The sequence below is a fragment of the Chrysochloris asiatica genome, unplaced genomic scaffold (genome assembly GCF_000296735.1).
Source record: "Chrysochloris asiatica unplaced genomic scaffold, ChrAsi1.0 scaffold00087, whole genome shotgun sequence".
Classification (NCBI taxonomy): domain Eukaryota; kingdom Metazoa; phylum Chordata; class Mammalia; order Afrosoricida; family Chrysochloridae; genus Chrysochloris; species Chrysochloris asiatica.
The window spans coordinates 11,734,945-11,762,600 of record NW_006408605.1 but is presented as its reverse complement, the minus strand read 5'-3'; the positions used below and the strand labels follow the sequence as shown (position 1 = coordinate 11,762,600).

At 42.0% G+C, this 27,656-nt stretch overlaps 3 protein-coding genes across 3 annotated transcripts; all 3 read right to left on the bottom strand.

Annotated features, from left to right (window-relative positions):
* LOC102841996 lies at positions 1-8,113 on the bottom strand. Its single transcript, XM_006866243.1, has 2 exons — positions 5,696-8,113; positions 1-2,508 (listed from the first exon to the last, which is right to left on the bottom strand). The coding sequence occupies exons 1-2, from the start codon at positions 8,111-8,113 to the stop codon at positions 1-3; spliced, it is 4,926 nt and encodes a 1,641-aa protein (XP_006866305.1).
* A 3,096-nt stretch (positions 8,114-11,209) lies between these two features.
* PCDHGA3 (protocadherin gamma subfamily A, 3) lies at positions 11,210-13,781 on the bottom strand. The gene has a single exon (XM_006866242.1). The coding sequence runs from the start codon at positions 13,700-13,702 to the stop codon at positions 11,210-11,212; it is 2,493 nt and encodes an 830-aa protein (XP_006866304.1). The 5' UTR covers positions 13,703-13,781.
* A 3,726-nt stretch (positions 13,782-17,507) lies between these two features.
* Positions 17,508-20,063, bottom strand: PCDHGA2 (protocadherin gamma subfamily A, 2). The gene has a single exon (XM_006866241.1). It carries the CDS (start codon positions 20,061-20,063, stop codon positions 17,508-17,510), a length of 2,556 nt encoding a protein of 851 aa, XP_006866303.1.
* Between the last annotated feature and the right edge of the window lie 7,593 nt (positions 20,064-27,656).

The window sequence follows — 27,656 nt, the reverse complement described above, 5'->3', positions numbered from 1 at the left end:
TCAACTCACCTGGCTGGGCTCTCCTTTTGTGTCAAGCAAATCCTGAGGCATCAGAAGAGGCTCGCTTTTCTCACAGCTTTCTGCGCTAATGAGCGTATCTGCATAGTTAGGCTGGGGGAAGATCAGGTGACTCTTCCGAGAATCCGCAGTGAGGGAGACCTCGTGGGAATAGGTCTGCAGGAAGGCCCTCACTCCATCCACGCCCACAAAGTGCGAAGCGGACACACCCACCATCCCTCCTGAAGCCTGGAGCAGACGCGACTTATACCAGCGCCGAAGCCTGAGCGCCAACAGCACGATGATGAAGGTGAGGAAAAGGCAGGAGACAGCTGCTACAGACACCACCAGGTACAGAGTGAGGCCTGAATCATCTGGGTCAGCAGGTGTCTTACTGCTGTCTAGGTCGGCTAGGACTTCAGGAATGCTATCCGCGATGGCCACCATTAGCGTGGCGGTGGCTGATAGAGTGGGCTGGCCATGGTCCTGGACTGCCACCACAAGGCTCTGCCTGAGGGCATCTCTATCCATTATGGCCCGCGCAGTGCGTACCTCACCCGTGTGCACCCCCACCGCGAAGAGCCCTGGTTCGCTGGCCTTGAGCAGGCGATAGGACAGCCAGGCGTTCTGTCCAGAGTCGCGGTCCACAGCCACCACCTTGGTCACTAAGTAGCCAGGCTCTGCAGAGCGGGGAGCCAACTCCAATCCAGTAGAATCGTCTGTAGGAAGAGCCGGATACAGGATCTCCGGTGCATTGTCATTCTGGTCCAGCACAAACAGGCTCAATGATACGTTGCTGCTGAGCAGCGGGTCCCCACTGTCACTGGCAGTCACTTGTAGCTTTAAGTTCTGAAACTGCTCATAGTCGAAAGAGCGCAGGGCATACAGGACCCCAGTGTCAGAGTTGATAGAGATATAGGAAGACAAAGGCGTTCCGTGGAGAGTGTCCTCCATCAGAGAGTAAGTGACTCTGGCATTCTCACCACTATCGGGGTCCTGGGCAGTCAAGGTGAAGAAGGAAACACCTCTGGGATTGTTTTCAGGAATGTAGGCAGAATAGGAAGCATGAGTGAAGGTGGGTGGATTGTCATTGATGTCTGCCACCTGCAGTGAGATAAGAGTTTCTGTAGACAGTGATGGAGTTCCCTGGTCAGTAGCAGTTATCGTGATGTTATATTCGGAGACTTCTTCCCTATCCAGAGTTCTATGTGTCAACAACCGATAATAATTTCCATAGGTCTTTTCAAGTACGAATGGCAGATTATCTGGAATTGAACATGTTACAAGGCCATTCTCTCCTGAGTCCCCATCATGCACGTTGAAAAGTGCAATAACAGTGCCTGGGGATGAAGTTTCTTGGATTGAGTTAGTGAGTGATGTAATGGTGACTTCCGGAGCATTGTCATTTACATCCAGAACTGTCACTAGGGCCTTACTTCTGGCTCGAAGACCAGGTCCATCATGGGCTTCTATATCTATGTCATAGAATCCAGACTCCTCGTAATCTAGATTCCCCAATATTGCTATGTCCCCAGTCAGAGAGTTCAACTGGAAGAGTTGGGATATTTTCTCTCTCCCTTTCCGAAAAGAATATGTTACTTCTCCATTGGCTCCTTCATCTGGATCAGTGGCTTTTACAGTGAGTAGCCGGGTGCCCACTGGTACATTCTCTCGAACATTCACATGGTATTCGGGTTGCGTGAATACGGGAGCATTGTCGTTGGTGTCTATAAGTTTTACATGAATCCTGGCAGTGCCAGTGCGAACCGGGCTGCCCCCATCTGAAGCAGTGAGCACGAGGTGGTGCACCGCCTCTTCCTCGCGATCCAAGGTGCGCTCCAGTACCAGCTCCGGATATTTAATCCCATCGGCTCCAATTTGCAGGTCCAGAGAGAAGTGACCATTTGGGCTTAGCTCATAACCCTGAAGGGAGTTTACCCCTACATCTGGATCAAAAGCTTCAGGAAGAGGAAATCTTGTCCCAGGATTTTCACTTTCAGCGACTTTTATTTCTCTTTCCTCTGTCCCAAAGCTGGGCGAATTATCATTAACATCGATTATTTCCACTTCTACTCCCAAAATCTTCACTTGGTCCTCGAGAAGAATCTCCAGGTTTACCGCACACTTTGGAGATCTGTCACAGAGCTCCTCCCGGTCTATCCTGCCCGCTGTGACCAAGATACCGCTTCTAGGGTTCAAAGAAAAAAACTGGGTCCTACCTCTGGAGACAATGCGGACTCCGCGCTCTGCCAGCTCCCGGGGCTCCATTTCCAGATCCTTGGCAATGTTACCCACGAAAGAACCTTTGTCCAGCTCCTCAGGCACGGAGTAGCGAATTTGCACTGCCCGGATTTCCCACAGAGCCCCCAGAAAGACACAGATCCCGACCAGCCGGCAACAGTCTGGGCGATAAGGAGCCGCCATTACAGCCCCGCTGCGGAATAGAATGCGCTTCCGTTTTCCTTCTGTGGAGGCAGGAGTCCCAGGATCTTCGGGATCCAAGATAATGCTCTTTCACTGTTGGATGTTGGAGCTCTCCGGAGTCCAGATGGTAGCTTTGTAAAGCACCAGAATCAGTGCTTTGTGCTGTAGAAATCTTATGTTTGGATTAAATTTCTGGTTGTCTTGTTTTCTCCTGATTGGTGAACAGCGACACTATGAGTCCTAATCTGTTACTGCAACCCGTTCTTAGTAAATCGAAGCATCTCTTTTATAGTCACTTCCATTCTTAAACCTATTTCTCCTAGAAGAATACAAGTCAAGCTCCTGTTGTTTGATTTGCAATGAGACTCTGAGAATTATCTAAAGCTTCCTGCACAATAAGCTCTCTACTGTAAAATTATTTATTTTCTTGGAGAAACCAATATGATGATTTTTAAAGCTAAGCCTCTCTTTCTGTTCTTTTTGGATTTTGCATTATTTGTTCCCATAGCCCATTTTCATTAGTGTCCTGTGACTAGTGTAGAGGGATGAGTGTATATTCTTCCTAGGTATAAGGATGAACTTAAAAAATGGAGAAAAGTGGTTAAGTGAACAGACAGTAAATGTCCAAGGAGCTTGGAGCTCTGGGTTCTAGTTTCAAACTATGCAGAGTTTGAAATGTCCTCCAATGAGTTGAAATTTTATAACCTGGAGAAACATTTCAGTGCTCCCCCCCCCACCCAATTTTTATTGCTCAAGAATTTGTCTTACTCCTGTACAGATGAGCTTGGAAAATACGATTATAGGTCTGGGAAGAGAATTTTGTTTATTAATTTCTTATACAGAAGATTCACTCATAAACTATGTCTGTTCATAAATTCACAGCTATATTCTCAATCTCTAGAATAGTACCTTTCATAGAGTAGGCATTCAAAAATAGTTTCCAATGTTTATTGAATGAGTATTAATGCAATTACAAACCTTAAACAATGAGTAAGTACATATAGTCTGAACATAAAAATACATAGTAAAAATGAGAAGACAAAAAAAGTTAGACTAAAGTACTATTAAAATCAGTGATTTGTGATTTTTTTTAATCCAGAAGATATTATTTTACCATTATTTCTATGTTCATTTTAGCTTTGATTTTAGAAATAGTGACTAGAAGGAAATAATTTGGTAAATGTATGAGTCTTTCCATCCAACAGTTTTTCATACTGTGGTGACTTCATGTTGTTGTGATGCTGAAAGCTATTCCACTGATATCTCAAATACCAAAGGGTTACCCATGGTGAACAGGTTTCAGACTAAGATAAACTAGGAAGAGGGGCCTGAAAATCTACTTCCAAAAATGAACCCATGAAAACTCTATGCATCATATTAGAATATCCTGTGATATTGTGTTGGAAGATGTGATTCTTCTGTTGGAAGGCATTCAAAGTACACAGTGACCACAACAATGGATTTAAGCATACTAATTGTCATGCTATTTTCAATGATCTTATATGCATGTGAAAGTTGGACAATGAATAAGGAAGACCTAGAAGAATCGATGCATTTGAATTATGGTGTTGGTGAAGAATATTCCAAGTGTCATGGAAGAACAAAAAAATACTTCTTAGAAGCAAGGATGGTGAGACTCTCTCACTTTGGATATATTATCAGGAAGGACCAGTCCCTGGAGGACATCATGCTTGGAAAAAGGGAAAGTTGGCAAAAAAGAGGAAGACTCCTAACAAGATGGATTGACACAGTATCAGCAACAATGGATTCAAACATAACAACAATTGTAAGAATGGTGCAGGACCAGGCAGGGTTAGCTCTGTTGTGCATAGGGTCATGATGAGTTGGAACCGATTTGATGGCACCTAACACCAACAATGTTCATAAAGATGACTCAGGACCTAGAAATGTGTCATTCTGTTTTAAATGGGATCACCATGAGCTAGAGCTGACTTAATGGTAATTAACAACAACAAATGGATCTTTGTTGCATGTTTCATAGTTTTCTTATTTAGGTATATGAGTACTTAGAATAATTTGCTACTCCATGAAAACTTGAGATAAAACACTAGCCAGGTCTTACATTACTCCTCACATAATCATTAGCATAAAAATAGTCCACGAATTTTAATCGAACACAAAAAGTCCATTGTTGCTGGTAAATGCTGTTGAATTGCTTCTAACTCTTAGCAACCCTCTACAGGGTTTCTGAGGAATGGCTGGTGAGTTAGAACCACTGACTTTTTGCAGAAACCTATAATAAAGAAACAGTAATATGGAAAAGGTTTTATATAAAAAATCTCATTACATCCCTCATAATAACAATAAAATAGAAAGAACATAAAAACCAGTGATTAAAGAATGATTAAGAAAATTGTGGAATTTCTTTGAGTAAGATTTCGAAGTGGGAATGAAATTGGCCCAAAGCTAGTCATTCTAATCTAAAATTTGGCAGTCTTTTTTATTTGTAATAAGGCAAAAAAAATATTGAAAGACTTCATTATTTGAATGTTGTGTTAAGTATACACATAGCAGCTAAAGAAGAAACAATTAGAATGTAATCAATAAAGACAATAATAGTTTTAACATGGGCAGAAAGAACTGTCAATATATTATGAAGAGTAAAGCATAGCATGACTTGAAAAGTAATTTTATTGTTGTTAAGTGCCATTGAGTCAGGTCTGATTTATAGTGACCCTATATAGGGTTTCCAAGGAGCAGCTGGCAAGTCTGAAATCTCAACCTTGAAGCTCAAACCAACCTTGCCATTCAAACCGACTTTGTCATCAAGTGCTTATTCATACCAGGTACACATCAATTAAGAAAAAAAACACACAGAAAAACTCTTTGATATCAAGTTGATTCCAACTCATAGTGGTTGTATAGGACATAGTAGAAATGCCCCACAGAGAAAGAGATCTTTCTCTGGGAGATTGGACTGCCAACCTTTCAGTTAGTAGCTAAGTACTTAAGCATTGCAACACCAGGGCCTTTAAAAAAATTAATCAATTAAGAAACTACACTGTTTATTATTAAAATTGGTGTCATCCAGGAGAGAGCTCTCTCTACCTTGAAAATACAGAACTGCCAATAGTACTGAGAAGTAGTAATTAGGTAACTGCCAAGACTACTGAGCAATCAATACAAGGAACCAATCCAATATATACTTCTCACCAGATACCATACGGAACAGTGAACAACTACTAAAAGCAATTATCTACAGTTGAGGAGCAAATTCAATACATAAAATTTAAATAGGCTTGCGGAAACTCACGTGAGAGGAAAAAGAAGGGTCATAAGTGATTTTGGGTTCTTCATTACTGGCACAAACAACCGCAGAAGGATCATTACACAAGAGATCCTGAGAGGGAGCCATTTCTGGGGTCACGTTGAGAAAATTAAATTCTGCTTTAGCTGATTGTGAGGCAACGTATAGATTGTAGGAATAGGGCAATGTTCCCTCTCTGTAGTTGGGGAGAACACCAGGTCCAGACTTGGAGCAGAGCCCAGACTGAAAGCAGCCCCCGACGCCGGAGCTGGAGGAGCGTCGCAAGCGCAGGGCAATGGCCAGAATCACCGTCAGGAAGAAGAGCACCGAGATCAAGGCCAACGCCAAGACCAGATAGAACTGCAGCTCGGCCTGGGGATCAGAGGGTGCGGGGCGATCGCTGAGGTCTGGCAGCGCCTCCTGCAGGCTGTCTGCGAAGACTAGGTGCAGAGTGGTTGTGGCTGAAAGGGGTGGCTGTCCTCCATCGCGCACAGCGACTAGCAGGCGCTGTCGGATCGGGTCCCTGTCACCCAAAGCACGCGCGGTGTGCACCTCGCCTGTGCGGAGACCCACGCTGAAGAGCCCGGGATCGCTGGCTTGCAGCACGTGGTAGGACAGCCAGGCGTTGTGCCCCGAGTCCGCATCCACCGCCACTACTTTGGTTACTAGGTACCCGGGCTGCGCTGCACGAGGCACCGTGTCAAAGAGCGCTGAGCCATCGGGTCCCAGCGCCGGATACAGCACCCTGGGCGCGTTGTCGTTGCGATCGCCCACCAGTACGCGCAGGCTCACGTTGGCGCTGAGCGCGGGCGAGCCCTGGTCACGCGCTTGCAGTGTCAACTCGAAGGCGCGTAGCTGTTCGTGGTCAAAGGCGCGCTGCGCGAACACCACCCCACTCTGCGCGCTCACAGACAAGTAGGACGACAACGTTCCGGGTTCGAGATCACTGGCCACGATGGAGTAGTAGACACGGCCATTGGGTCCCAGATCAGGGTCAGAGGCGCTGACCTGCGCGATGGAGACTCCCGGTGGGTTGTTTTCAGCCACGTGGACCAGGTAGGAGGCCTGATGGAAAGCTGGAGCGTTGTCGTTGACATCAGCGATGTGCAGGGCGATACTTGTGCTGGAGGAAAGGGGTGGCTTGCCCTTGTCTGTGGCTGTGATGGTGACATTATACTCTGCTGTTTGTTCCCGGTCCAGGGCTCTGTCAATCGCCAGCTTGTAATAATTCTTAGAAGTGGATTCTAATTTAAAGGGAACTTCTTTCTGAATATAGCATTCAACGAGACCATTTTGCCCAGAATCCTGGTCCCGCACTTTAATGAGGGCTATTACAGTTCCAAGGCCTGAGTCCTCAGGGATCCGGTTAGAAAAGGAGATGAACGTCACCTCTGGGGCATTGTCATTCTCATCAACAATTTCGATCTGAACATTACAGTGAGCCGTGTGGACCCCTCCGTCCTTGGCTTCTATACCAAACATGTATCTCCTTGTTTTCTCAAAGTCCAATGTACCGTTGGTTGTGATGTCACCAGTATATGGATTAAGTCTGAAGAGAAGGCTGGTAATTGTAGGTGCATTGTGAAAGGCATATGTGATGTCAGCATTAACGCCCTCATCCTGGTCTGTGGCTGCCACTCGAAGCACGGAGGTGCCCAGGGGCACATTTTCTTTCAGGCTAACTCTATATACGTCCTGGCTAAAGACTGGAGCATTGTCATTGGCGTCTGTGACATGAATCCTGATCTGAGTGGTGCCGCTTAGGGCTGGGTCTCCACCGTCCTTAGCGATCAGGATTAAGTGATGGAAGCTCTGTTGTTCCCTATCTAGAGGTTTTTCCAGTAGCAGTTCTGGGTATTTACTTCCATCAGGGCTTTCTTTAGTTGCCAGAGAGAAATGTTGATTGGGGTTGAGGATGTATGTCTTCAGTGAGTTACTTTCTACATCTTCATCTTGTGCAGAATCCAGAGAGAATTTTACCCCTGGTAAGGCTGATTCACAGATTTCTAAATCAATACTCTTTGCAATGAAACGTGGTGCGTTGTCATTAATATCCTGGATTGCAACAACTATGTGGAAAATATTCATTGGGTTCTCAGCGATTGCTTCAAATTCTAGTGCACATTCAGATTTCCTCCCACAAATCTTCTCTCGATCTATCCTATCGCTAACTAATAAATTCCCGCTCTCCGCGCTAATATTGAAACAATCCTCCTCTGCACTAACCCTCAGTTTTCGAGTTGGCAACTCCTGGATTCTGAGCCCCAGATCCTTAGCGAGATTCCCCACCAACGAACCCTTGGCCATCTCCTCGGGAATAGTGTAGCGGATCTGCTGGGAAATGGCTCCGCAGAACAAAGACAACAGGAAGGAAAGCAGTACCTGCCTTTTTCTCCTTTCAGCTGGTCCGGCGTTCCTCTGCATTTCTTGAACGATCCGGGAAGATTCTTTTCAAGGTTCCTCAAGAATATTTTTAAAAATGAATGACAGCACTATGGACGTTTGCAATTTAAGGGTAGGATTTGCTTATTAGGCGATTGAAGAAGCACAAGAGAAGGGTACGCTTTCTGATACGCCCCGGAATAAGCCGGAAAGTCTGATACTCCCGCTGAATTGAGAACCCTTTTCTTTCCCATTGGTCAACAGCGGCGCCCAGAGGTTGTCTTGGAAAACTGCAATTTGCCCGCAATATACTCAACACATTCAAATTTTCATTTAAAATTTGATAGTTTCTTGTTTATCATCATCTAATAAGCATTTCCATTATTTTATGTTTTTTTAAAGAAATTATAAATTTATGTAAGGCATACAGCCATTTTCTCCTGAGTTTGTGGCTCAAAAAATACCTTCAGTGACTTCATTGCATTATAAACACTAGCATGGCTTGAGTTGTGGTTGTTGTTGTGAAGTGCCGTCGAGTCGGTTCTGACCCATAGAGACCCTGTATAGGGTTTCCGAGGAGCAGATGGTGAGCTTGAACTACCGACCTTGCAGTTCAAACAGCTTTGCAGTCTGACACATTAACCCACAGCGCCACACCAGAACTCCTTAGGTGTATTCAAATAAATTACTGGCTTTTCATCCACATTTCTTACTGAACAAAATAATCTTTACATTTCTGTTAATTCACTGGGTTATCTTCACTTTTTATTATTTCAAATCTTTCTATATATAAAGTCAGTAAGACTTTTCAAAGATACAACCTTTGCAAAATGAGTGAGTGAAAGCCCTAGACTTATTTTAATACATTGCTCATAAAAACATTTTTTAAAAAAAGACTGCATTCCCAGTTAAGTAGATGAGAGCCTGATATTTAAAGGAGGGCATATTTAGATTTGGATTCTTGGCATGGCCCCGCAGGGTCAGCACTGGACTGTAAACCACAAGGTCGGTGGTTCGAACCTATCAGTTGTTCCTTGGAAACCATATACAGGGTCTCTATAAATCAGAACTGACTCAATGATACTTAACAGCACAACAGCATCTAGTATTTTGCTAAAGGGACCGATTTAAGCTTTTTTATAAATTGAAACCTGTTTCTGCACATTTAGTTCTATGAAACCAACGTTTTGTTTTGTTTTATATGTGAATGTATATGCAATCTCTATAATGCCAATTCTCAGTTTCAGTCAATTTATGCCCTTAGTGAGTGAAATGGGTTTGACTTGATTATTGGTAAATGTTGGAAACACTCCACTTTGGAACTTACCTGTAATCCTTGAACTGGTGTGAGGCAACCCAAACAACCAAATTCCTTTATTTCAAATGCACTCCAAAATTGCTCAGTTCAACTATTTACTCCACTATTTTACAATGTTCATTTTATTTCATACTCCAATCACAGCAGATGATTTATCTTTTCCCTAAGACATCCCATACCTTGTTTTCTTTACTTCATGCCTTTATATTTTATTATGAATCCTTCTTCCCTTTCTACAGAAATAAGTTTTTGCCTATTCTTCAGAAAAGATCATTTTTTTGTGAACATGGATATCTGAGATGCTTCATTTTTATGCAAAAAAATAGAAATTGCACTGATTTTGCATATGCAGGCTCTGTTTTATATTGGATTCTTAGGAAATCTTTGAGCATCTAAAGTCCCCCTTGCAATAACCATTTAATGCTTTTTACTCCGTATAAGGATACTGATATTAATGTTATAAAGATTTTTCCTATAAAGATATGCCAAAGGTTATGTGCCTGTTTTCCTGTGATATATTTATATACTAAAGTGAGAATTTGTGAGGATGACACAGAACCCTGCAGTGTTACATTCTGTTGTACATAGGGTCACCATGGGTGGGAACAGACTTGATAGCACCAAACAACTACAACAAGAGAATACACATTTCTCTGAATTAAGTGATATTGTTTAGACCCTGTTGACTCACATGGGTGAAAATAACTTAATGAATTTCAAAATGGGCTAGTAATTTCTGACTCAAGAAAAGTTGTAGAACACAGTCAGGACTCCTATTCCATTATTGAAGTATGTGGCTTGGAAATCTTCCACTGAGCCTGACATATCTTCCTATATATTTTTATCCTTCTCAAATAACAAGAAATGATAGTCTATGGCTCATGACAGTTTAAGTAAATAGTTTCCACCTTCAGACAAAAGACTGAAATCAATATGTATATATCATGTTTAGCTATACAGCTACATAATAGGTAAATTCATTCGAACAACCTCTACATTTTTTATCTAGGAGCTCTGGTAGCATAGTGGTTCCTAGTTGGGCTGCCAACCTCAAGGTCAGCAGTTCGAAACTACCAGCCGTTCTGCAGGAGAAAGATGAGGCGTTCTACTCCTGTAAAGATTTACAGCCTTGGAAACCCTGTGCAGGGTCACTATGAGTTGGAACCAACTCCACAGGACTTAACAACAACATTCTTTATCCAATGTTTTAAAGTCATTAAGATAAGAAGAGTGATCTGGCTTGGAAGGAATCAAGCACAGTTTTGTGGGTGACTAACTTCTGCTATGGTGCTGTGGTTTAATGCGCTAGACTGCATTTGAACAGAAAGGTCAGCAGTTCAAGCTCCCCAGGCACTTCTAGGAAACCCTATACAGGGTCACTATGAGTCAGAAATGGCTCTACAGCACTTAACAACAACCAAATCTCATATATATGTTTTACTTGTGTCCGTCAGGATAGGCAGGTTAGGCTAAGGTAACACACCTCACTTCACTCACAAAGGTTTAAAATGAAAAGAGTTTTACAGATCAATGTTGGGTCATCTATTGGTATCTTCTTCTCATTATAGTTACTCAAGGATCCCAGAAGAAGGCGCATTCACAATTTCAGAGAGTAACCCTGAAATCTGAAAATTCTCACAGTGGCAATTAGAGTTCCCTCCAGGAAGTGACATGTACTCCTGCTCACAATTTATTAGCCAGAACTAGTTAGCTACATAGTCATAGTTACTACCATATGCCCAGAAAGAGAAAGGAAGAGAAATATTTAGGTCATAAGACTAATGATGATAGCAGCGCTTTGTTTTTCCAATAAATGCACATTAAAACTTTAAAATAATCACATCAGTACAACTATTCTTTATATTATCCGAAGAAAGAAATAAACTCACCTGAAGTAGCTTGGGATCTCCTTTTGCTTCGAATAAATCTTGGGATATCAAGAGAGGTTCGCTTTTCTCACAGCTCTCTTGGCTGATGAGTGTGTCTGCATAGTTGGGCTGAGGGAAGATCAGATGACTCTTCCTTGAGCCCGCGGTGAGGGAGACTTCGTGGGTATAGGTCTGCAAAAAAGCTTGCACGCCATCCACACCCACAAAATGTGAGGCGGGCACGCCGGCCACACAGCAGCTGTCTTTCTGAAGTAGGCGGGACTTGTGCCAGCGACGCATCCTGAGCGCCAGGAGCACAATGACAAAGGCGAGGAAGACACAGGAGACCGAGGCCACAGCCACTACTAAGTACAGCGTGAGGTCAGAGGCGTCAGAGTTGTGGGAAGGCTCGAAGCTGCCTAGGTCGGCCAAGACATCAGGAATGCTGTCAGCCACGGCCACGGTGAGCGTGACGGTGGCCGAGAGAGGAGGTTGGCCGTGGTCTTCAACAGCTATGACAAGGCTCTGTTTGAGCGAATCTCTGTCTTGCAGAGGCCGCACCGTGCGCACCTCGCCTGTGTGCACCCCCACAGCAAAAAGTCCTGGCTCACTTGCTTTGAGCAGGCGGTAGGACAACCAGGCGTTCTGACCCGAGTCTCTGTCCACTGCCACCACCTTAGTGACCAGATAGCCGGGTTCTGCAGAGCGGGGCGCCAGTTCTACGCCCGTAGAGCCATCGGTAGGAAGGGTGGGGTACAGAATCTCCGGTGCATTGTCATTCTGGTCCAGCACGAACAGGCTCAGTGACACGTTGCTACTGAGTGATGGTTCTCCACTGTCGCTGGCGGTCACCCACAACTGCAACTCTCGGAACTGCTCAAAGTCAAAGGAGCGCAACGCATATAGTATGCCAGAGTCAGAGTTGATGGAGAGGTAGGAAGATAGAGGCGCCCCCTGTAGGGTGTCCTCGGTCAGTGCATAAGTAATGTGGCCATTGTTGTCGCTATCGGGATCCTTAGCAGTCAAGGAGAAGATGGAGGTACCTCTAGGGTTGTTTTCAGGAACGTAGGCAGAGTAGGAAGCATGAGCAAAGGTGGGTGGGTTGTCATTGATATCTGTCACATGCAAGGTGATGTGCGTTTCTGTGGACAGTGACGGAGTTCCTCCATCTGTGGCTTTCAGAGTGAGGTTATATTCTGACACCTGTTCACGGTCCAGGGATCTGGCTGTAACTAAGCGATAATATTGATCTATAGATTTTTCTAAATTAAATGGCAGATTTCCAAGGACAAAAACTGTGACATGCCCATTTGATCCAGAATCTCGGTCATGCACGTTGATAAGGGCAATTTCTTTTCCAGCGGTAGCCTCTTCTGGAACGGAACCTGTCTGAGAAGTGATTGTAATTTCTGGGGCATTGTCATTCACATCTAGAACTGTGACTAGAATCTTGGCTCTTGAAAGGAGTCCTGGTCCGTCTTTGGCTTCAATTTTAATTTCATAGAACATAGACTCTTCATAATCTAGACTTTTTAATAATGATATCTCTCCAGTCACTGAGTCAAGGTGAAAAATCTGAGCAATTTTCCCAGGCATTTTGTCTAGGATATAGGACACTTGAGAATTGAATCCTTCATCAGGATCTGTGGCATTCACCCTGAGTAGCTGGGTGCCCACTGGCACGTTCTCCAAAACACTTACATGGTATTCAGGTTGAGTAAACTCTGGTGGATTGTCATTTGCATCCATAACTATCACTTGAATGTATAGGTTACCAGAACGGACAGGGTCACCACCATCATTAGCAGAGAGGACAAGTTGGTGAGCTTCAAGTCTCTCCCGGTCCAGGGTCCGCTCCAGGACCAGCTCCGGGTATTTGGGCCCACCAGGAACACTCTTTATAGATAGGGAGAAGTAGTCATTGGGGCTGAGCTGGTAGTTCTGCAAGGAGTTCATGCCCATATCTGGGTCAAATGCAGTTTTCAGTGGGAACCGGGTTCCAGGAGCTGTTAGCTCATTAATTTTTATTTCCAATTCTTGTGTTATGAAATCAGGAGCATTATCATTAATGTCTTTAATTTCTATTTCTACTTCAAAAATTTTCAATTTGTCTTCAATCAGGATGTTAAATTTCACCAGACACTGAGTCCTCTGAGCGCAGAGCTCCTCGCGGTCTATCCTGCCCGCAGTAATCAGGCTGCCGCTTCGCGGGTTCAGAGAGAAAAGCTGCGTCCTACCTCTGGAAACGATGCGGACTCCGCGCTCCGTCAGCTCCCAAGGCTCCAGCCCCAAATCCTTGGCGATGTTGCCCACGAAAGAGCCTTTGTCCAGCTCCTCAGGCACTGAGTAGTTAATCTGCCCGGATCCGGACTCACACAGCGTTCCCAGTAGCGCGCACAGCAGGGCCAGTCCTCTACCTTTTCGGAATCCCAGACAATTCGTCATTTCGTTTTTTTGGTGCATTGCTTGTTTTCTGTATTCTGTTCCAGTTTCATACAACGGACTCCAATCTTATTTCCTCAAGGAATGAAATGTTTATGGATCCAATTCACAGGTCGCAGAGCCAATTGACTTTCTTAGCAATCCTAGATCTTCTGAGTCTGACTAAGTGGTTCTTGTTTTAGGAGCAAGGAAATAGTCAGCTAGCTCTCTAGCTGCGTTTTCCTTCTTGAGTGGTCAACAGCGACGTTCAGAGGCCTAACCGTTTACTGCACCCTCTCAGAGAAACCCAAGTTACTTTTTTTTGTTTGTTGTTTCTCTACATTCAAAACATATAGATGTAAAGGGACTGGTGTTTATTTCCCACAAGGGAACTGATACATGTTAAAGGGTGCAACTTAAAATTAGCCTCTTTGAGAAATCACTCATTAAACGTAATGTCACTAATATGTTGTTGTTGTTAAGTGCCGTCGAGTCGGTTCCGACCCATAGCGACCCTGTACAGGGTTTCCGAGGGTGTAAATCTTTACGGGAGTAGAAAGCCTCATCTTTCTCCCGCGGAGCTGCTGGTAGTTTCGAACCGTTGACCTTAAGATTCATAGCCCGATTCGTAACCATTACGCTACCAGAGCTCCTAATGTCACTAGTATAGCTTGCTCCAAACATCGGGGAGTTATTGTGCTGAAATGTTCAGTTTAAGAACCACATGGAAATATCAAACCCTATTTACAGGGTATTTCTCTTGAAGTTTGTTCTTGATAGCCTGGCATCTTGGTTTCACTATTTTTTTATTTAATCTATCCACTAAATATAAATACAATTGGGTAGCTACTAGATCAAACATGCGCTTGTCAGTGGGGATTACAGGTTTATGAAGGCATGAAAAAAACAGGTAATTATACTTCAGTGAAATAACTACCCTACTGGGAAATGCTGAAGGTGATGGGAGGAACCCCAACCAGGCCTTGAAGGTTAACAGAGGCATTTTCAGGAAGAATGAGAGAAATAGATTAGGGAAAAGGCTGAAACATGAGGGAGAACAGCAACGATGATGCCTATATGTGAGAGAGAAAAATTACAGGCCTTCAGGATACTGAAAGATGCTTGCGTTGTCTAAATCCAGAATGTTAAGTTTCTTTTTTGTAAAGCCATCATGGGAACAAGTACAGACAATCTTTTATTTTATCTTCGAGTTCCTTTCCCTGTATTTATTTCCCTCTGCAAGCCCAGAAATAGAAATACAATATACTTGGATTTGTAATTTCAATTATAATGCATTATATGCCTGTGCATAAAGTAGTTCTGGTGACGAAGAGTTGCATACACTAAAAAGGTACTGTCTTTAATATTTCTTGGACTTTATTATTTTCCTTCCAAGTAAAGATCTAATGACATATTGTTCCACAATAAGTTCAAATTTTACCTCGTAGAGATTATGTAATAGTTGTTGTTACAGGATAAGCAGTTGACCGAAAGGTTGGTTTGAACCCTAAGGTCAGCGGCTCCAACTTACCAGCTGCTCCTCAGAAACCCTACGCAGGGTCACTATGAGTAGGAACTGACTCAACAACACTTAACAACAATAACACTGAACACAATGGAATAAATTACCTCCCATAAATTTGATGGTCCTAAATATGAAGGTGAGTTAAACATTATCTGCACTGTAGCTATAGAGTTTAATCAACTTTTAGAAAAGACAAATGCATAATTTTTGACACAATCTCTTTGCTTTCCAATACATTTTGTCTATCTGTCAACAAGCTTTCATATTTCTTTATTACAAAATGTTTTAGGTTGAGCTTCGAGCAACAAATGCATTGATGTCTTCACTTCTTCATCAGAAGTGAATCTTTGTCCTCAAAGGGCTGCTTCCAGGGGAACAAACAAGTGAAAGTCCTAAGGAGTAAGCTCAAGACTATAGGGAAGATGCTTTAATACCTCAAAGCAAAGTTTTTGCAGAGTGTCCATAGTGTGGGCAAACGTGTATGGATGTGCACTGTCATTCAAGATCACAATGCCCATGGATAGCAGTCCTCTGTGCTTATCTGAAGTTTAGGCTTCGGCTCTTCACTGTAAAGCGCACTGTTGATTGTTGAACCTTTTTCTTAATAGTGTTCTAATACTGGTTCTTGAGAATCTCAGAAAACTGAAAGCATCAATTTTCCAGTTGATGGTTGACTTTTGAACTTTTTCTTGGTTGGTGATTGAGAATGCTTCCATTCCATACTTTGCTGTTTATGCTCAGGCTTGTAGTGATGAATCCATGTCTTGTCACCAGTGACAATGTTTAAAAAGAAACTTTTACTTTCCTTCAAGTATCAGTCCAAATTTTGTTTGCTGATGTCCATGCTCACACCTGCACAGCAGTGACCTTGAATGGAAAGCACTGATAAGACAGTGCAGGCAACAGAAGTTTTAATATAGCTGGAGTGTGGATAACTTTTGACTCACCTTAGTATAATAAAGGAGCTCTGGTAGTGTAGTGGTTACAAATTGGGCTGCTAAGCTCAAGGTCAGTAGTTCAAAACTACCAGCTGTTCCACGGGAGAAAGATGAAGCTTTCTGCTCCTATAAAGATTTGCAGCCTCGGAAACCCTCACGCAGGGGTCACTATGAGTTGGAACTGACTCCACAGTACTTAACAACAACAACAGTATAATAAAGAATCATAGTACCTCAAGATGATGACACCACATGTTATAATGGCTCATGTAAGTACATTGTTAGCATTAAAGCAAAATGAAAAAATATCCCATTATAGAGAATTGTTCTCTGTTCTTGAATCTGGCAGCATAGTGGTTACAAGACGGGCTGTTAATCTCATGGTCAGCCATTCAAAACTACCAGAGGTTCTGCTAGAGAAAGATGAGGCTTTATGCTCCTGCAAAGATTTGCAGCCTCAGAAATCCTATACAAGGTCACTATGAGTGGGAACCGACTCCATGGCACATATTAAAAGGCAACATAGAAAAATGAGTGGATAAGAAATATTGCGGTTTAAAGGGGAAGCAGGAGCTGGTTGAGGGATCGGGAAAAATTTTAGCAGCTGTTGTGAGTGGGAAACTTTGAGAAGAAAGAGGTATAAAGAAGATCTTTAGGTGCAATTTCATGATATGGCCTCCAAATTCCTTGTATCTTTTCTTTTAGTGAAGTTATGTTAAAGCTATGTTATTTTTAAGGAAAAGCAGGCACTATGATGTCCAGATACAAGAAAAATAAAAAGTAGCAACAAAGAGAAATCTGTTTGCTATTACTCTTCCAACTTATTATAGAACAAATGATAACTCATTCACTTCTTCAAGAAACACATAGACATTTAGAGACTGTGATGAGATTTTTAACTAAGCAGAGATACCATTACAGTCTTTCCTGATACAAACCTTCCTGTAAAGAATGTATATTTCTAAACTATCATCTTTTTCATAAGAAAAGGGCATGCAAAGCAAGCAAAAGGAAAAAGGTTATGTTTAAATGGAAAGAAAACATGAAAACAGACTGAGAAGGAACTAACCAACTAGGGCATTTCACTATTTACTAACCAACTAAGACTATTTCACTATTCATAAAAAAACAAGAAAGCCTACAGTTTTTATGGAGGAAGAGGCTTGCGAAAACAAAATCTAGCCTTCATATTTTTAAGAAAGAAAGAATTGTTGACCTAGGTAGCTAAATGATATTCCCAGGGATAGTGCTATACGCTTTGGATAACCTAAATATCACCTATCTCTGCAATGACTCTAGTCCCTTCTCCTCTTACAGTTAGTGAACACTTCGAACTATTTAGAAAAAATTCACCTGGACTCATTTTCTAGAAATCTAAAATATTCTCAAGGAAAAAAACAGGTACATATAGTAAATGGTGGAGGCAGCTAAATAAACTGGATAATTTGTTTATTTTTAATAAAATAGCTCCTAAATATATGATGAAGATATAGTTTACCTGAGAAAATATTTCTTGTCCTTCACCTTCAAGTAGAGATTGAGATGCTGACAGAAAATCCTTTTTCTCACAGCTGTCATGACTGATGAGTGTGTCTGCGTAGTTGGGTTGGGGGAAGATCAGGTGACTCTTTCTGGAGTCCGAGGTGAGGGAGACTTCATGAGAATAGGTCTGCAGAAAAGCTTGTACCCCATCCACACCCACAAAGTGTGAGGCAGGCACGCCAGCCACACCACCACTGGTGGTCGGAAGCAGTCGAGACTTGTGCCAGTGACGCACTCTGAGTGCTAGAAGCACAATGACAAAGGCAAGGAAGACGCAGGAGACTGCGGCCACAGCCACCACCAAGTACAGCGTGAGATTGGAGGCGTCAGAGTCATGGGCAGGCTCGAGGCTGCTTAGGTCAGCCAGGATGTCAGGGATACTGTCTGCCACAGCAATGGTGAGCGTGACAGTGGCTGAGAGAGGAGGTTGGCCATGGTCCTGGACAGCCACCACAAGGTTCTGCTTGAGCGCGTCTCTGTCCTGCAGGGCCCGCACCGTGCGCACCTCACCGGTGTGCACCCCCACTGCGAAGAGACCTGGCTCACTGGTCTTGAGCAGGCGGTAGGACAGCCAGGCATTCTTACCTGAGTCTCTGTCCACTGCCACCACTTTGGTGACCAGGTAGCCGGGTTCTGCGGAACGGGGTGCTAGTTCCACTCCAGTGGAGCCATCGGTGGGTAATGCAGGATACAGGATCTCGGGTGCATTATCATTCTGGTCTAGCACTATCAGACTTATGGATACATTACTGCTGAGTGATGGGTCCCCACTGTCGCTGGCAGTCACCCACAATAGAAGGTTATGGAACTGCTCAAAGTCAAAAGAGCGTAGTGCATACAGGACTCCTGTGTCCGAGTTGATGGAAACATAGGAGGACACAGGTTCTCCCTGGATAGTTTCCTCTGCCAAGGAATAAGTTATCTGGGCATTGTCATCATTGTCGGGGTCATGGGCCGTCACAGAGAAGATGGAAGTGCCTCTGAGATTGTTTTCAGGAATATAGGCAGAATAGGATGAGTGAGGGAAGGCAGGTGGATTGTCATTGATGTCTGTCACCTGCAGTAAAATGTGAGCATCTGTGGACAGAGATGGATTCCCTCCATCTTTTGCTGTCACAGTGATGTTGTAAAAGGAAATCTGCTCCCTGTCCAGAGGTTTGGTTGTAACTAGTCGATGGTAATTGTCCACTGATCTTTCTAACTTGAAAGGAAGGTTCTCCTGGAGTGAACATTGGATAAACGCGTTCTGCCCGGAGTCTCTGTCATGTACATTGAAAAGTGCAATTATGGTTCCTGGTGGAGAGTCTTCAGTAACTGAGCTAGTAGCAGATGTCATGTAAAATTCTGGGGCATTGTCATTCACGTCCAGAACGGTGACAATGACCTTCGTTCTGGTCAGAAGTCCAGGACCATCCTGAGCTTCAACATCAATTTCATGGAATTTGGCATCCTCATAATCTAGATCTTTTGTGATCACTATATCTCCAGATGTCGACTTAAGCTCAAATACCTCTGACGTGTCTCCAGGTTTTTTTTCTCGAAAATATGCTACTTGAGCGTTGTATCCCTCATCTGCATCAGTGGCGCTTACCGTGAGTATCCGGGTGCCTATGGGCATATTCTCCGGAACACTTACAAGGTACTCAGGCTGAGTAAAAACTGGCGCGTTGTCGTTCACATCCAGGACTGTCACACGGATTTGTAAGGTGCCAGATTGGACAGGGTCGCCCCCGTCGGAAGCCAAGAGAAGGAGGTAGTGAACAGCCTCTTCTTCGCGGTCCAGGGCACGCTGCAGCACCAACTCTGGGTACTTGTTCCCATCTGCTCCACTTCTCACATCCAGAGAGAAGTGGTCATTTGGGTTGAGTTCATATTTCTGGAGGGTGTTCTCACCTACGTCCGCATCATGGGCACTCTTAAGAGGAATCCGGAATCCTGGTGTAGTCGTTTCACTGATTTTTAGTTCCAATTCTTCTACTCCAAAGCGAGGAGCGTTATCATTAATATCTGTTATTTCCACTTCTACTGAATAAATATTCAGTTTATCTTGCAGTAGTATGTTAAAATTCACCAGACACCGCGCACTTTGAGCGCAAAGCTCCTCGCGATCTACCCTATCCGCAGTGATCAAACTGCCCGTCCGCGGGTTCAGAGAGAAAAGTTGCATCCTACCTCTAGAGATAATGCGGACTCCCCGCTCTGCCAGTGCCAGGGGCTCCAACCCTAAGTCTTTGGCGATGTTGCCCACGAAAGAGCCTTTGTCGATCTCTTCTGGCACAGAATAGCGCATCTGCCCAGCCGCGGCCTCCCACTGGGTTGCCAAAAGAAAGCACAGCAGGATGAGCCTTCTGCAGTGTGGAAACTTTTGCTGAGCCGCCATTTCCTTCTGCTGCAGTCTTTTCTCCGAGTTAAGTTCTAATATCCAGTCCGAGGTTCCAACACTTATTCCTCAGAGTCCGAGGTGATAGGAATTCACGGATCTAGGTCACTCTGGAGAGAGATCTAGTAAGGCTTCTGGGCTGAATTTCTTTGCCGCCCTGAAGCTTGTTTACCCAAATGATTAGCCTTTGTGTTATGCGAGCCGGAAGGTTGGACTGGGTGGTTCCCCGGTCTTTTGCGGCTTAGATGGTCAACAGCGACGCTCAGAGGCCTAATTCATTTCTGCATCAGTTCAGGCGAATCCAAGTTACTTACTAAAATTTGCCTTGTGATTTTCAGTTACTTTGAAGAATCATGAAGTTCTAATACACTGTAAAAGTAGCTCCTTTAAGACAGGGATCTTTTTCTCGGCATTAATTAAAAAAATGGTATAAATGAATGTGACTCCGATGTTAGTCGACATGGAAGTATTTTTCAACACTCAAGATTGCCTCAAAATGATACTGCTCTAAATATCTTCCCTCGTATTTTGTATTTGAGACAGTTAAGACCAACTCAAAATCATTAGCTAGATTATCTTATAAGGTTACTTCTCTTAAATTTCTTTGCTTGGTGACAGGTATTTAACTTAAAAATTTTAAATTTGAATCATCAAATACTTAATTGGGTGATTATCATTTGCCTGACACTAGATGCTAGAGATAAAATCTGATGAACACAGTTCAGGCCCTCCGGAAGCTTACAATCTAGTGAAAACATAGGAAAGTCAGCAGAGTAGTGTAAAAGAGCATGGTGACTGCTATGATGGTGCTGGGTGATAGGAAAATGCATATTCACCTAGATCTGAGGGTCAGGAAAGACTTGCTTAGGACATGATTGGATCAGTAAAGAGGTTGGAGTGGTGTTCTAGAATCTTCCTACAAATACTCAGAGGTGGAAGGTAGTTTTATTGTCTAAAGCAAGAGCAAGAGGAAGTTTTCATCACATGCAAAGTCAGGGACTCAAAATTGTTTGAGGTTGCTAAATCTTTTTTCTGATATTTAATATTTTCTAAGAGCATAAAAATACAACAGTGGGCCTCTTCTTTCTTGTTTCATTTTTATGTATGTAAGCATCATACATTTGCTTTTACAGAAATTAAATTAGAAATATTTAAAGTATGTAATGAGAAAATGCTATTACTAAAATCTTTGTACACACAGTGTTATCAAAATTTAACATAATTAATTCAAACCAATTTTAATATATTTTTTATTTTGAAATTATTTCAGACTTACAGAAAAGTTGCAAAAACAGTACAAAGAGATGGAGGCAGAGACGATGACGTGGAGAGATGGGGCGACTGGGAACTCTAGACCCAGAAAGGGAGAGGAGATGTGTGCTGACTATGGAGGGGCAGGCTTGCAGGGTATACCCTTTGGTTGGTTGTTTGATGATGCATGGAGGGGATTGTAATCATGGCAATGAAACAGTATACAGTAGGATGACTGTAAAGCTAATATTCTCCCATGTACACTATCACATAATTCACAATAAAACATTTTTTAAAAAGTACAAAGAATTCCCATATACTCTCTACTCCTACTAGCCTAAATGTTAACATTTACTTTATTTAGTTTCATGTTTTCTCTCCCGCTCCCCCCAACATATTTTTATTGTAACGACCTGTTTAACTACCATAACTTTAAGAAAAATCTTGATCTATGACAGAGTAATTTCTTTCATTTTGTTATTTTTCTTCAAAATTATTTTGATTGTTCTTATACATTTGCTTGGGACCCCAGTAGCTTTGTAGGATTAGCACTAAACTGTGAACCACAAGGTTAAAAATGATTCAAGCCTATCATCCCTCCTTGGGAGAAAGATGAGGCATTCTGATCTCAGAGAGCCTCAGGAACCCTATACATGGTTGCAATGAGTACTGGTGTGGTACTGCAAGATAATGCACTGGACCCAAAGGTCAGTTTGAAATGCAAGATCGGCAGACTCTATGGCATTTAACAACAATTCTCTGTATAGCTGTATATTAGACCTGGTGTGGCATGGAAAAATCACAGTATCTACAAAGAATTATTTTGTCTTTCCCATTCTAATTTTATAACTCCTATGTGGCACCCTGGTAGCATAGTGGATTACAAACTCAGCTGCTAACCATAAGGTCAGCAGTTTGACTCTTCAAGTCACTCCATGGGAGAAAGATGAGGCTTTCTGATCCTGTAAAGACTGCAGTCTCGGAAACCCTATAAAGGCTCACTAGGAGTCGGAGGCACACAACCACCACCATTTTCTTAGCTTTTTGCATTGGTTAATTCCTTTAGCAAACATTTAATAGGTGCTCTGGTAGCGTAGTGGTTACGAATAGGGCTACGAACCGAAAGGTCAGCAGTTCGAAACTACCAGCTGTTCCGTGGGAGAAAGAGGAGGCTTTCTGCTCCCGTAAAGACTTACAGCCTCGGAAACCCTGTACAGGGTCACTATGAGTCGACTGAACAACTCCACGGCACATTAACAACAACAACCATACCAGTACATCTGTCTTACCTTGATTTTTATGGAAATGCTACTAGATTTTCACCATTATGTCTGACATTTTTTGTAAGTTCTTAAATATTCTCATCACGTAATACATTTGTTTAATTTAATGATAGAGTAGTGGTTACGAATCGGGCTGCGAACCTCAAGGTCAGCGGTTCGAAACTACCAGCCGCTCCGCGGGAGAAAGATGAGGCTTTCTACTCCTGTAAAGATTTACACCCTCGAAAACCCTGTACAGGGTCGCTATGGGTCAGAACCGATTCGACGGCACTTAACAACAACAACAATGCTGCATTATGGGTGAATTTTCCTTAGAATATTCCTGTTCTTTAATCTTGTATTCGATTTCTGGTGTGGCACTGTGAGCTAATGAAATGGGCTGCAATGTTGGCTTGAACCTCAAGGTTGGCAGTTCAAGCTCACCAGTTGCTCCTCAGAAACCCTATACAGGGTCACTATGGGTCGGAATCGACTCAACAGCACTGAACAACAACAATCTTATATTCAGTTATTTCCTATCTCATTTTTTCCCCTTGGAGTAAATATATAAGTAACAAAGCATTTACCATCTCGTCTTCACAGTGACAGTGTTTGTTCATCATGCTGTTCATTGTCCCCTAGCCAATATTATTTTATCTCAATTATCAAGTATTCTTCTTTTACTTTAATACCTGTAATTTATTTGCTTTCTAACTACTGTTGTTTTTTTTTTTCATATCGCAGGTTGTTAATGAGCCTTCCTCCAATCCTGATACCATGTTACTCTATATAATTCAGTTTCTTGGATTATTTGCTCAGTATACAGATTGAATAAGTATGGTGAAAGGATTCAACTCTGGCTCACATCTTTCCTGATTTTAAACCATTGTGTGTTCCCTTGTTCTGTTTGAATGACTGCCTCCTGGTCTATCTACAGGCTCCTCATGAGCCTGATTTAGTGTTCTGAAATATTTATCTTCTGCAGTGTTGTCCATAGCTTGTCATGATCCACACAGTCAAAAGCCTTTGCATAGGCAATAAAGCACAGGTAATTTCTGGTATTCTCTGCTTTCAGTCAAGATCCATATGACATCAGCAATTATATCCCTTGTTCCATGTCATCATCTGAATCTTGCTTGAATGTACTGTTGCAGGCATTTAAAAATGATCTCCAGCAAAATTTTACTTGCATGTGATATTAATATTGTCATATGACTTCCGCATTCCACTGGGTTACCTCTCTTTGGAATGGGCACAAATATGGATCTCTTTCAATCAGTTGGCTAAGTAGCTGTCTTCCAAATTTCTACGCATAGATGAGTGAGTGCCTCCACTGCTGCGTCAGCTTGCTGAAAGATTTCAATTTGTGTTCCATCAATTCCCAAAGTCCTTTTCTTTGCCAATGCCTTCAGTACACATTTGACTTCTTCCTTCAGTATCGTTGGTTCTTGATTATATGCTACCTCTTGAAATGGTTAAACATCGACCATGTCTTTTTGATACAGTGACTCAGTGTATTCCTTCTATTTTCTTTTGATGCTTTCTGCATCATTTAACATTTTGCCATAAGAATCCTTCAGTATTTCAAATCGAGGCTTGAATTTTCTCCTCAGTTAATTCAGCTTGAGAGATGCTGAATGTGTTCTTTCCTTTTGGTTTTCTAACTCCAGGTCTTTGCACATTTCGTTATATTGTCTTCTCAAACTTCCCTTTGAAATTTTTCTGTTCAGCTCTTTTACTTCATTTCTTCCATTTTCTTTAGCATCTCTATGCTGGAAAGCAAGTTTCAGATTCTCTTCTGACATCCATTTTGGTCTTTTCTTTTTTCCTTGTCTTGCTGGTGAAGATCAAAGACCACAGCCTTTGGTATGGGTTGCACCTCAGTGTAAAGAAAACAAAAATCTTCACCACTGGACCAATAAACAACATCCATATAAACGGAGAAAAGATTGAAGTTGTCAAAGACTTCATTTTGCTTAGATCAACCATCAACACTCATGAAAGCAGCAGTCAGGAAACAAAAGATTGAACACATTACATTAGGCAAATCTGCTGTACTTTTAAGAAGTGTTTAAGAGCAAAGATGTTAGTGACTAATGTGCGCCTGTGAGCCATGGTATTCTTCAATAGCCTCATATGTTTGTGAAAGTTGGACAATGAATAAGGAAGACCATAGAAGAATTGATGCATTTGAGTTATGGTGTTGGAGAAGAATATTAATGGTACCATGGACTGCCATAAGAACAAACACATCTGTGTTGGAAAACATACAACCAAAATGTTCCTTAGACGCCAAGATGACCAGATTTTGTCTCTGATACTTTAGACATAATATCAGGAGGGACCAGTCCCTGGAGAAGGACATCATACTTGGTAAAGTGGAAGGACAGTGAAAAAGAAGGAGACCCCAATGAGATGGATTGACACAACAATGGAGTCAAGTGTATCAGAAATTATGACAATGGTGCAGGATAGGGCAGTGTTTCATTCTGTTGTACATAGCGTCATTATTTGTTGGAACTGACTCAACACATAGTGACAGCATTGTTTTTCATATATTTATAATTTAATTTATTGTTTACTATATTTTCCTTGGTATGAATATTGTATCTTCATGTGTTTCATTGGGCACTGCAACATAGTTATGTCCGTCTCAGCTTTTCCATAAAATTTGTGTCATCTGATGTAAAATAATGTTCTGGTTGATGTTGCTGTTTCCTTAGTATTATACTTACTCATTTCACAATTTTAACATGCACGTTTTAGTGAAAGATTAGAAATTTTTTTCCCCCTCTCTTTTTACTCTCTCTCTCTCCCATCCTCCTGGATTCAGTGCTCTATCTTCAATGGTTTTGAAATTGTTTCTATCTGGCCCCAAGTCCTAGGCCATAGCTAGGTCTTTTAATAGTACTTTGGGTCCTGCAAGGCAATTAATAATCTGAATATTACATTTCAAGTGTGAGAGGATCAGTATTTGTTGCCTGTGTCCATCTCTCTCCAGTGGTCTGTAACTTGCAATGAGTCTGCAAGAAATTGGTTGTTGTTCATGTTGTTCCAACTCTGTAAAGTGTTTCCTAGGGGCAGCTGGCTGGTTTGAGCAGCATTTTTATGCAAGCCACTCCCCTTTTTTACTAGCTAAGGGGTATGTATTACTGCTTAGTTTGGATCCAGGCAGTTTAGCCTAAGGCACTTTTGGCTCACATCACAGTTGGAGCCAATCTCCAGATCTGCAATATCTGTTTTTAAATCTAAGACTAGAACTCCAACGACTTTAGGCCGACTCACTACTTTTTGTTCCATTTCTGGTCCCATTGATGTCTTTCTCTCTCTCAAACACACACACACACACAAACGGGTGTGTCTGAAAGTTCATGGAAAAGTGGAATAGCAAGATAATGGAATTTTCCCACAAACTTTTAAAACTCCCCCTCCACCCTCACCCATTTCCCTCCTGCCCTTCTCCCTCTGCAAAAAGGCAAGTTTTATTTCAAAACAACCTGGAAAGAGCACCATATCTAGGGAGCCTGGGCTGAACCTTTCTGTTGGCTCTGTGTCTCTCCAGGAACCAATCAATAGTCCCAGAAACAATACCACCACTGCAGGAACCCTTGCTTTATATATTTATATCATATTTGTGCCTGACTCCTCTTTTTTCATTTTGTCTGCCTCTGTAATATCTTGGAACAGAGTAAGGCAATGCATGGATTTACTCCCCTATGATTCATTTCTTCTTTCAAAGAGTTAACACACACATCAAAATGGAATATATATGATTTTTGGTCATTGTTTCCATTATAGGTACAATGTATCAGCTACATATTTCATTTTCTGTTCATTTTATAAATAATTTAAATATTAGATGTATATTTCAGCATGCATAAGATATTTCATATGACTAAACAAAGAGCTAATATATTTAATAATTATTTAAATGTGTAGTATATATGAATTTCCATAATATTGTTATTGTTGTTATATACCATCAAGTCGGTTTCAACTCTTAGTGACACTGTATAAGGTTTCCTAGGAGGAGGCTGGTGGGTTTGAACTGCTGACCTTGTGGTTAGCAGTCCAGTGCTTACCCTATAGCGCCACACCAGGACACAATTGAAAATACTATTTTAAACAATCTCTACTCTTCAAATAAGGAGCTCTGGTAGCATGGTGGTTACAAATTGAGCTACTAACCTCAGGGTCAGCAGTTTGAAACTACCAGCTGCTCTGCGGGAAAAAGATGAGGCTTTCTGCTCCCGTAAAAATTTATAGCCTTGGAAACCCTGTATAGGGTCGCTATGAGTTGCCTAACAACAACAACTCTTCAAATGGAGTCCTGGTGTGGCTCTGTGGGTTAATGTGCTGAACTGAAAAGTTGGTTTGAACCGCAGGTTTGGCAGTTCAAGATCACTAAATTGCTCCTTGGAAACCCTATACAGGGTCACTATGGGTCGGAGCCAACTCGACAGTACTTAACAACAACAACAACAACTTTTCAAATATCCCTAAATAAATCATAGCATCATCCTAACAAATGACATCTACATTAAATTGAAGGGTAAACTAGGAATTAACAACGTAAGTAAATCTGAAAATAATAGTAGTCCCATAAATATTGGTGGGTTTAAAAAATCTTAAATATTAGTATAATTCTTAAATACGAAAATAACTGAAATTTTACAAAATAACAATTTAAAGCAAGAAGGAATTTGAGGAATTTTCTAGTCAAACCCTATCCTTTGCAGATAACGGATGATAACATCACAGCAATGAAATGATTTGACCAGATGTCAGCAATAAGATATTAGAAGCTACATTCCTTTGCTGATAACAGTGTTCTTACCACAGTGAAAACACTCTTTATTCTATTAACCTACATTAGGATTACAATTTCCTTTTCAATGTAAAACTATTACAAATACATCTGATATTAACATGCATACAGGCTAATAGTGATTTTCCAGAATTTTAATAGAAATCTATCCATCTATCTATCTATCATCTATGAAGTAGAAAAACTAGGAAAGAGGGAAACCAGTAAGTAAAATCAGGAACTATTTTTTTATATAGAGAGAGTATAAATTCA

Excerpts from the sequence above, each read along its gene's own strand:
- PCDHGA3 (XM_006866242.1), bottom strand. The coding sequence starts at position 13,702 with ATGACGAATTGTCTGGGATTCCGAAAAGGTAGAGGACTGGCCCTGCTG.
- LOC102841996 (XM_006866243.1), bottom strand. The coding sequence starts at position 8,113 with ATGCAGAGGAACGCCGGACCAGCTGAAAGGAGAAAAAGGCAGGTACTG. Across the intron at positions 2,509-5,695 it reads ACCCTTCTTTTTCCTCTCAC|AGCATTATCTTGGATCCCGA; the intron begins GTGAGTTTCCGC and ends CAACAGTGAAAG.
- PCDHGA2 (XM_006866241.1), bottom strand. The coding sequence starts at position 20,063 with ATGGCGGCTCAGCAAAAGTTTCCACACTGCAGAAGGCTCATCCTGCTG.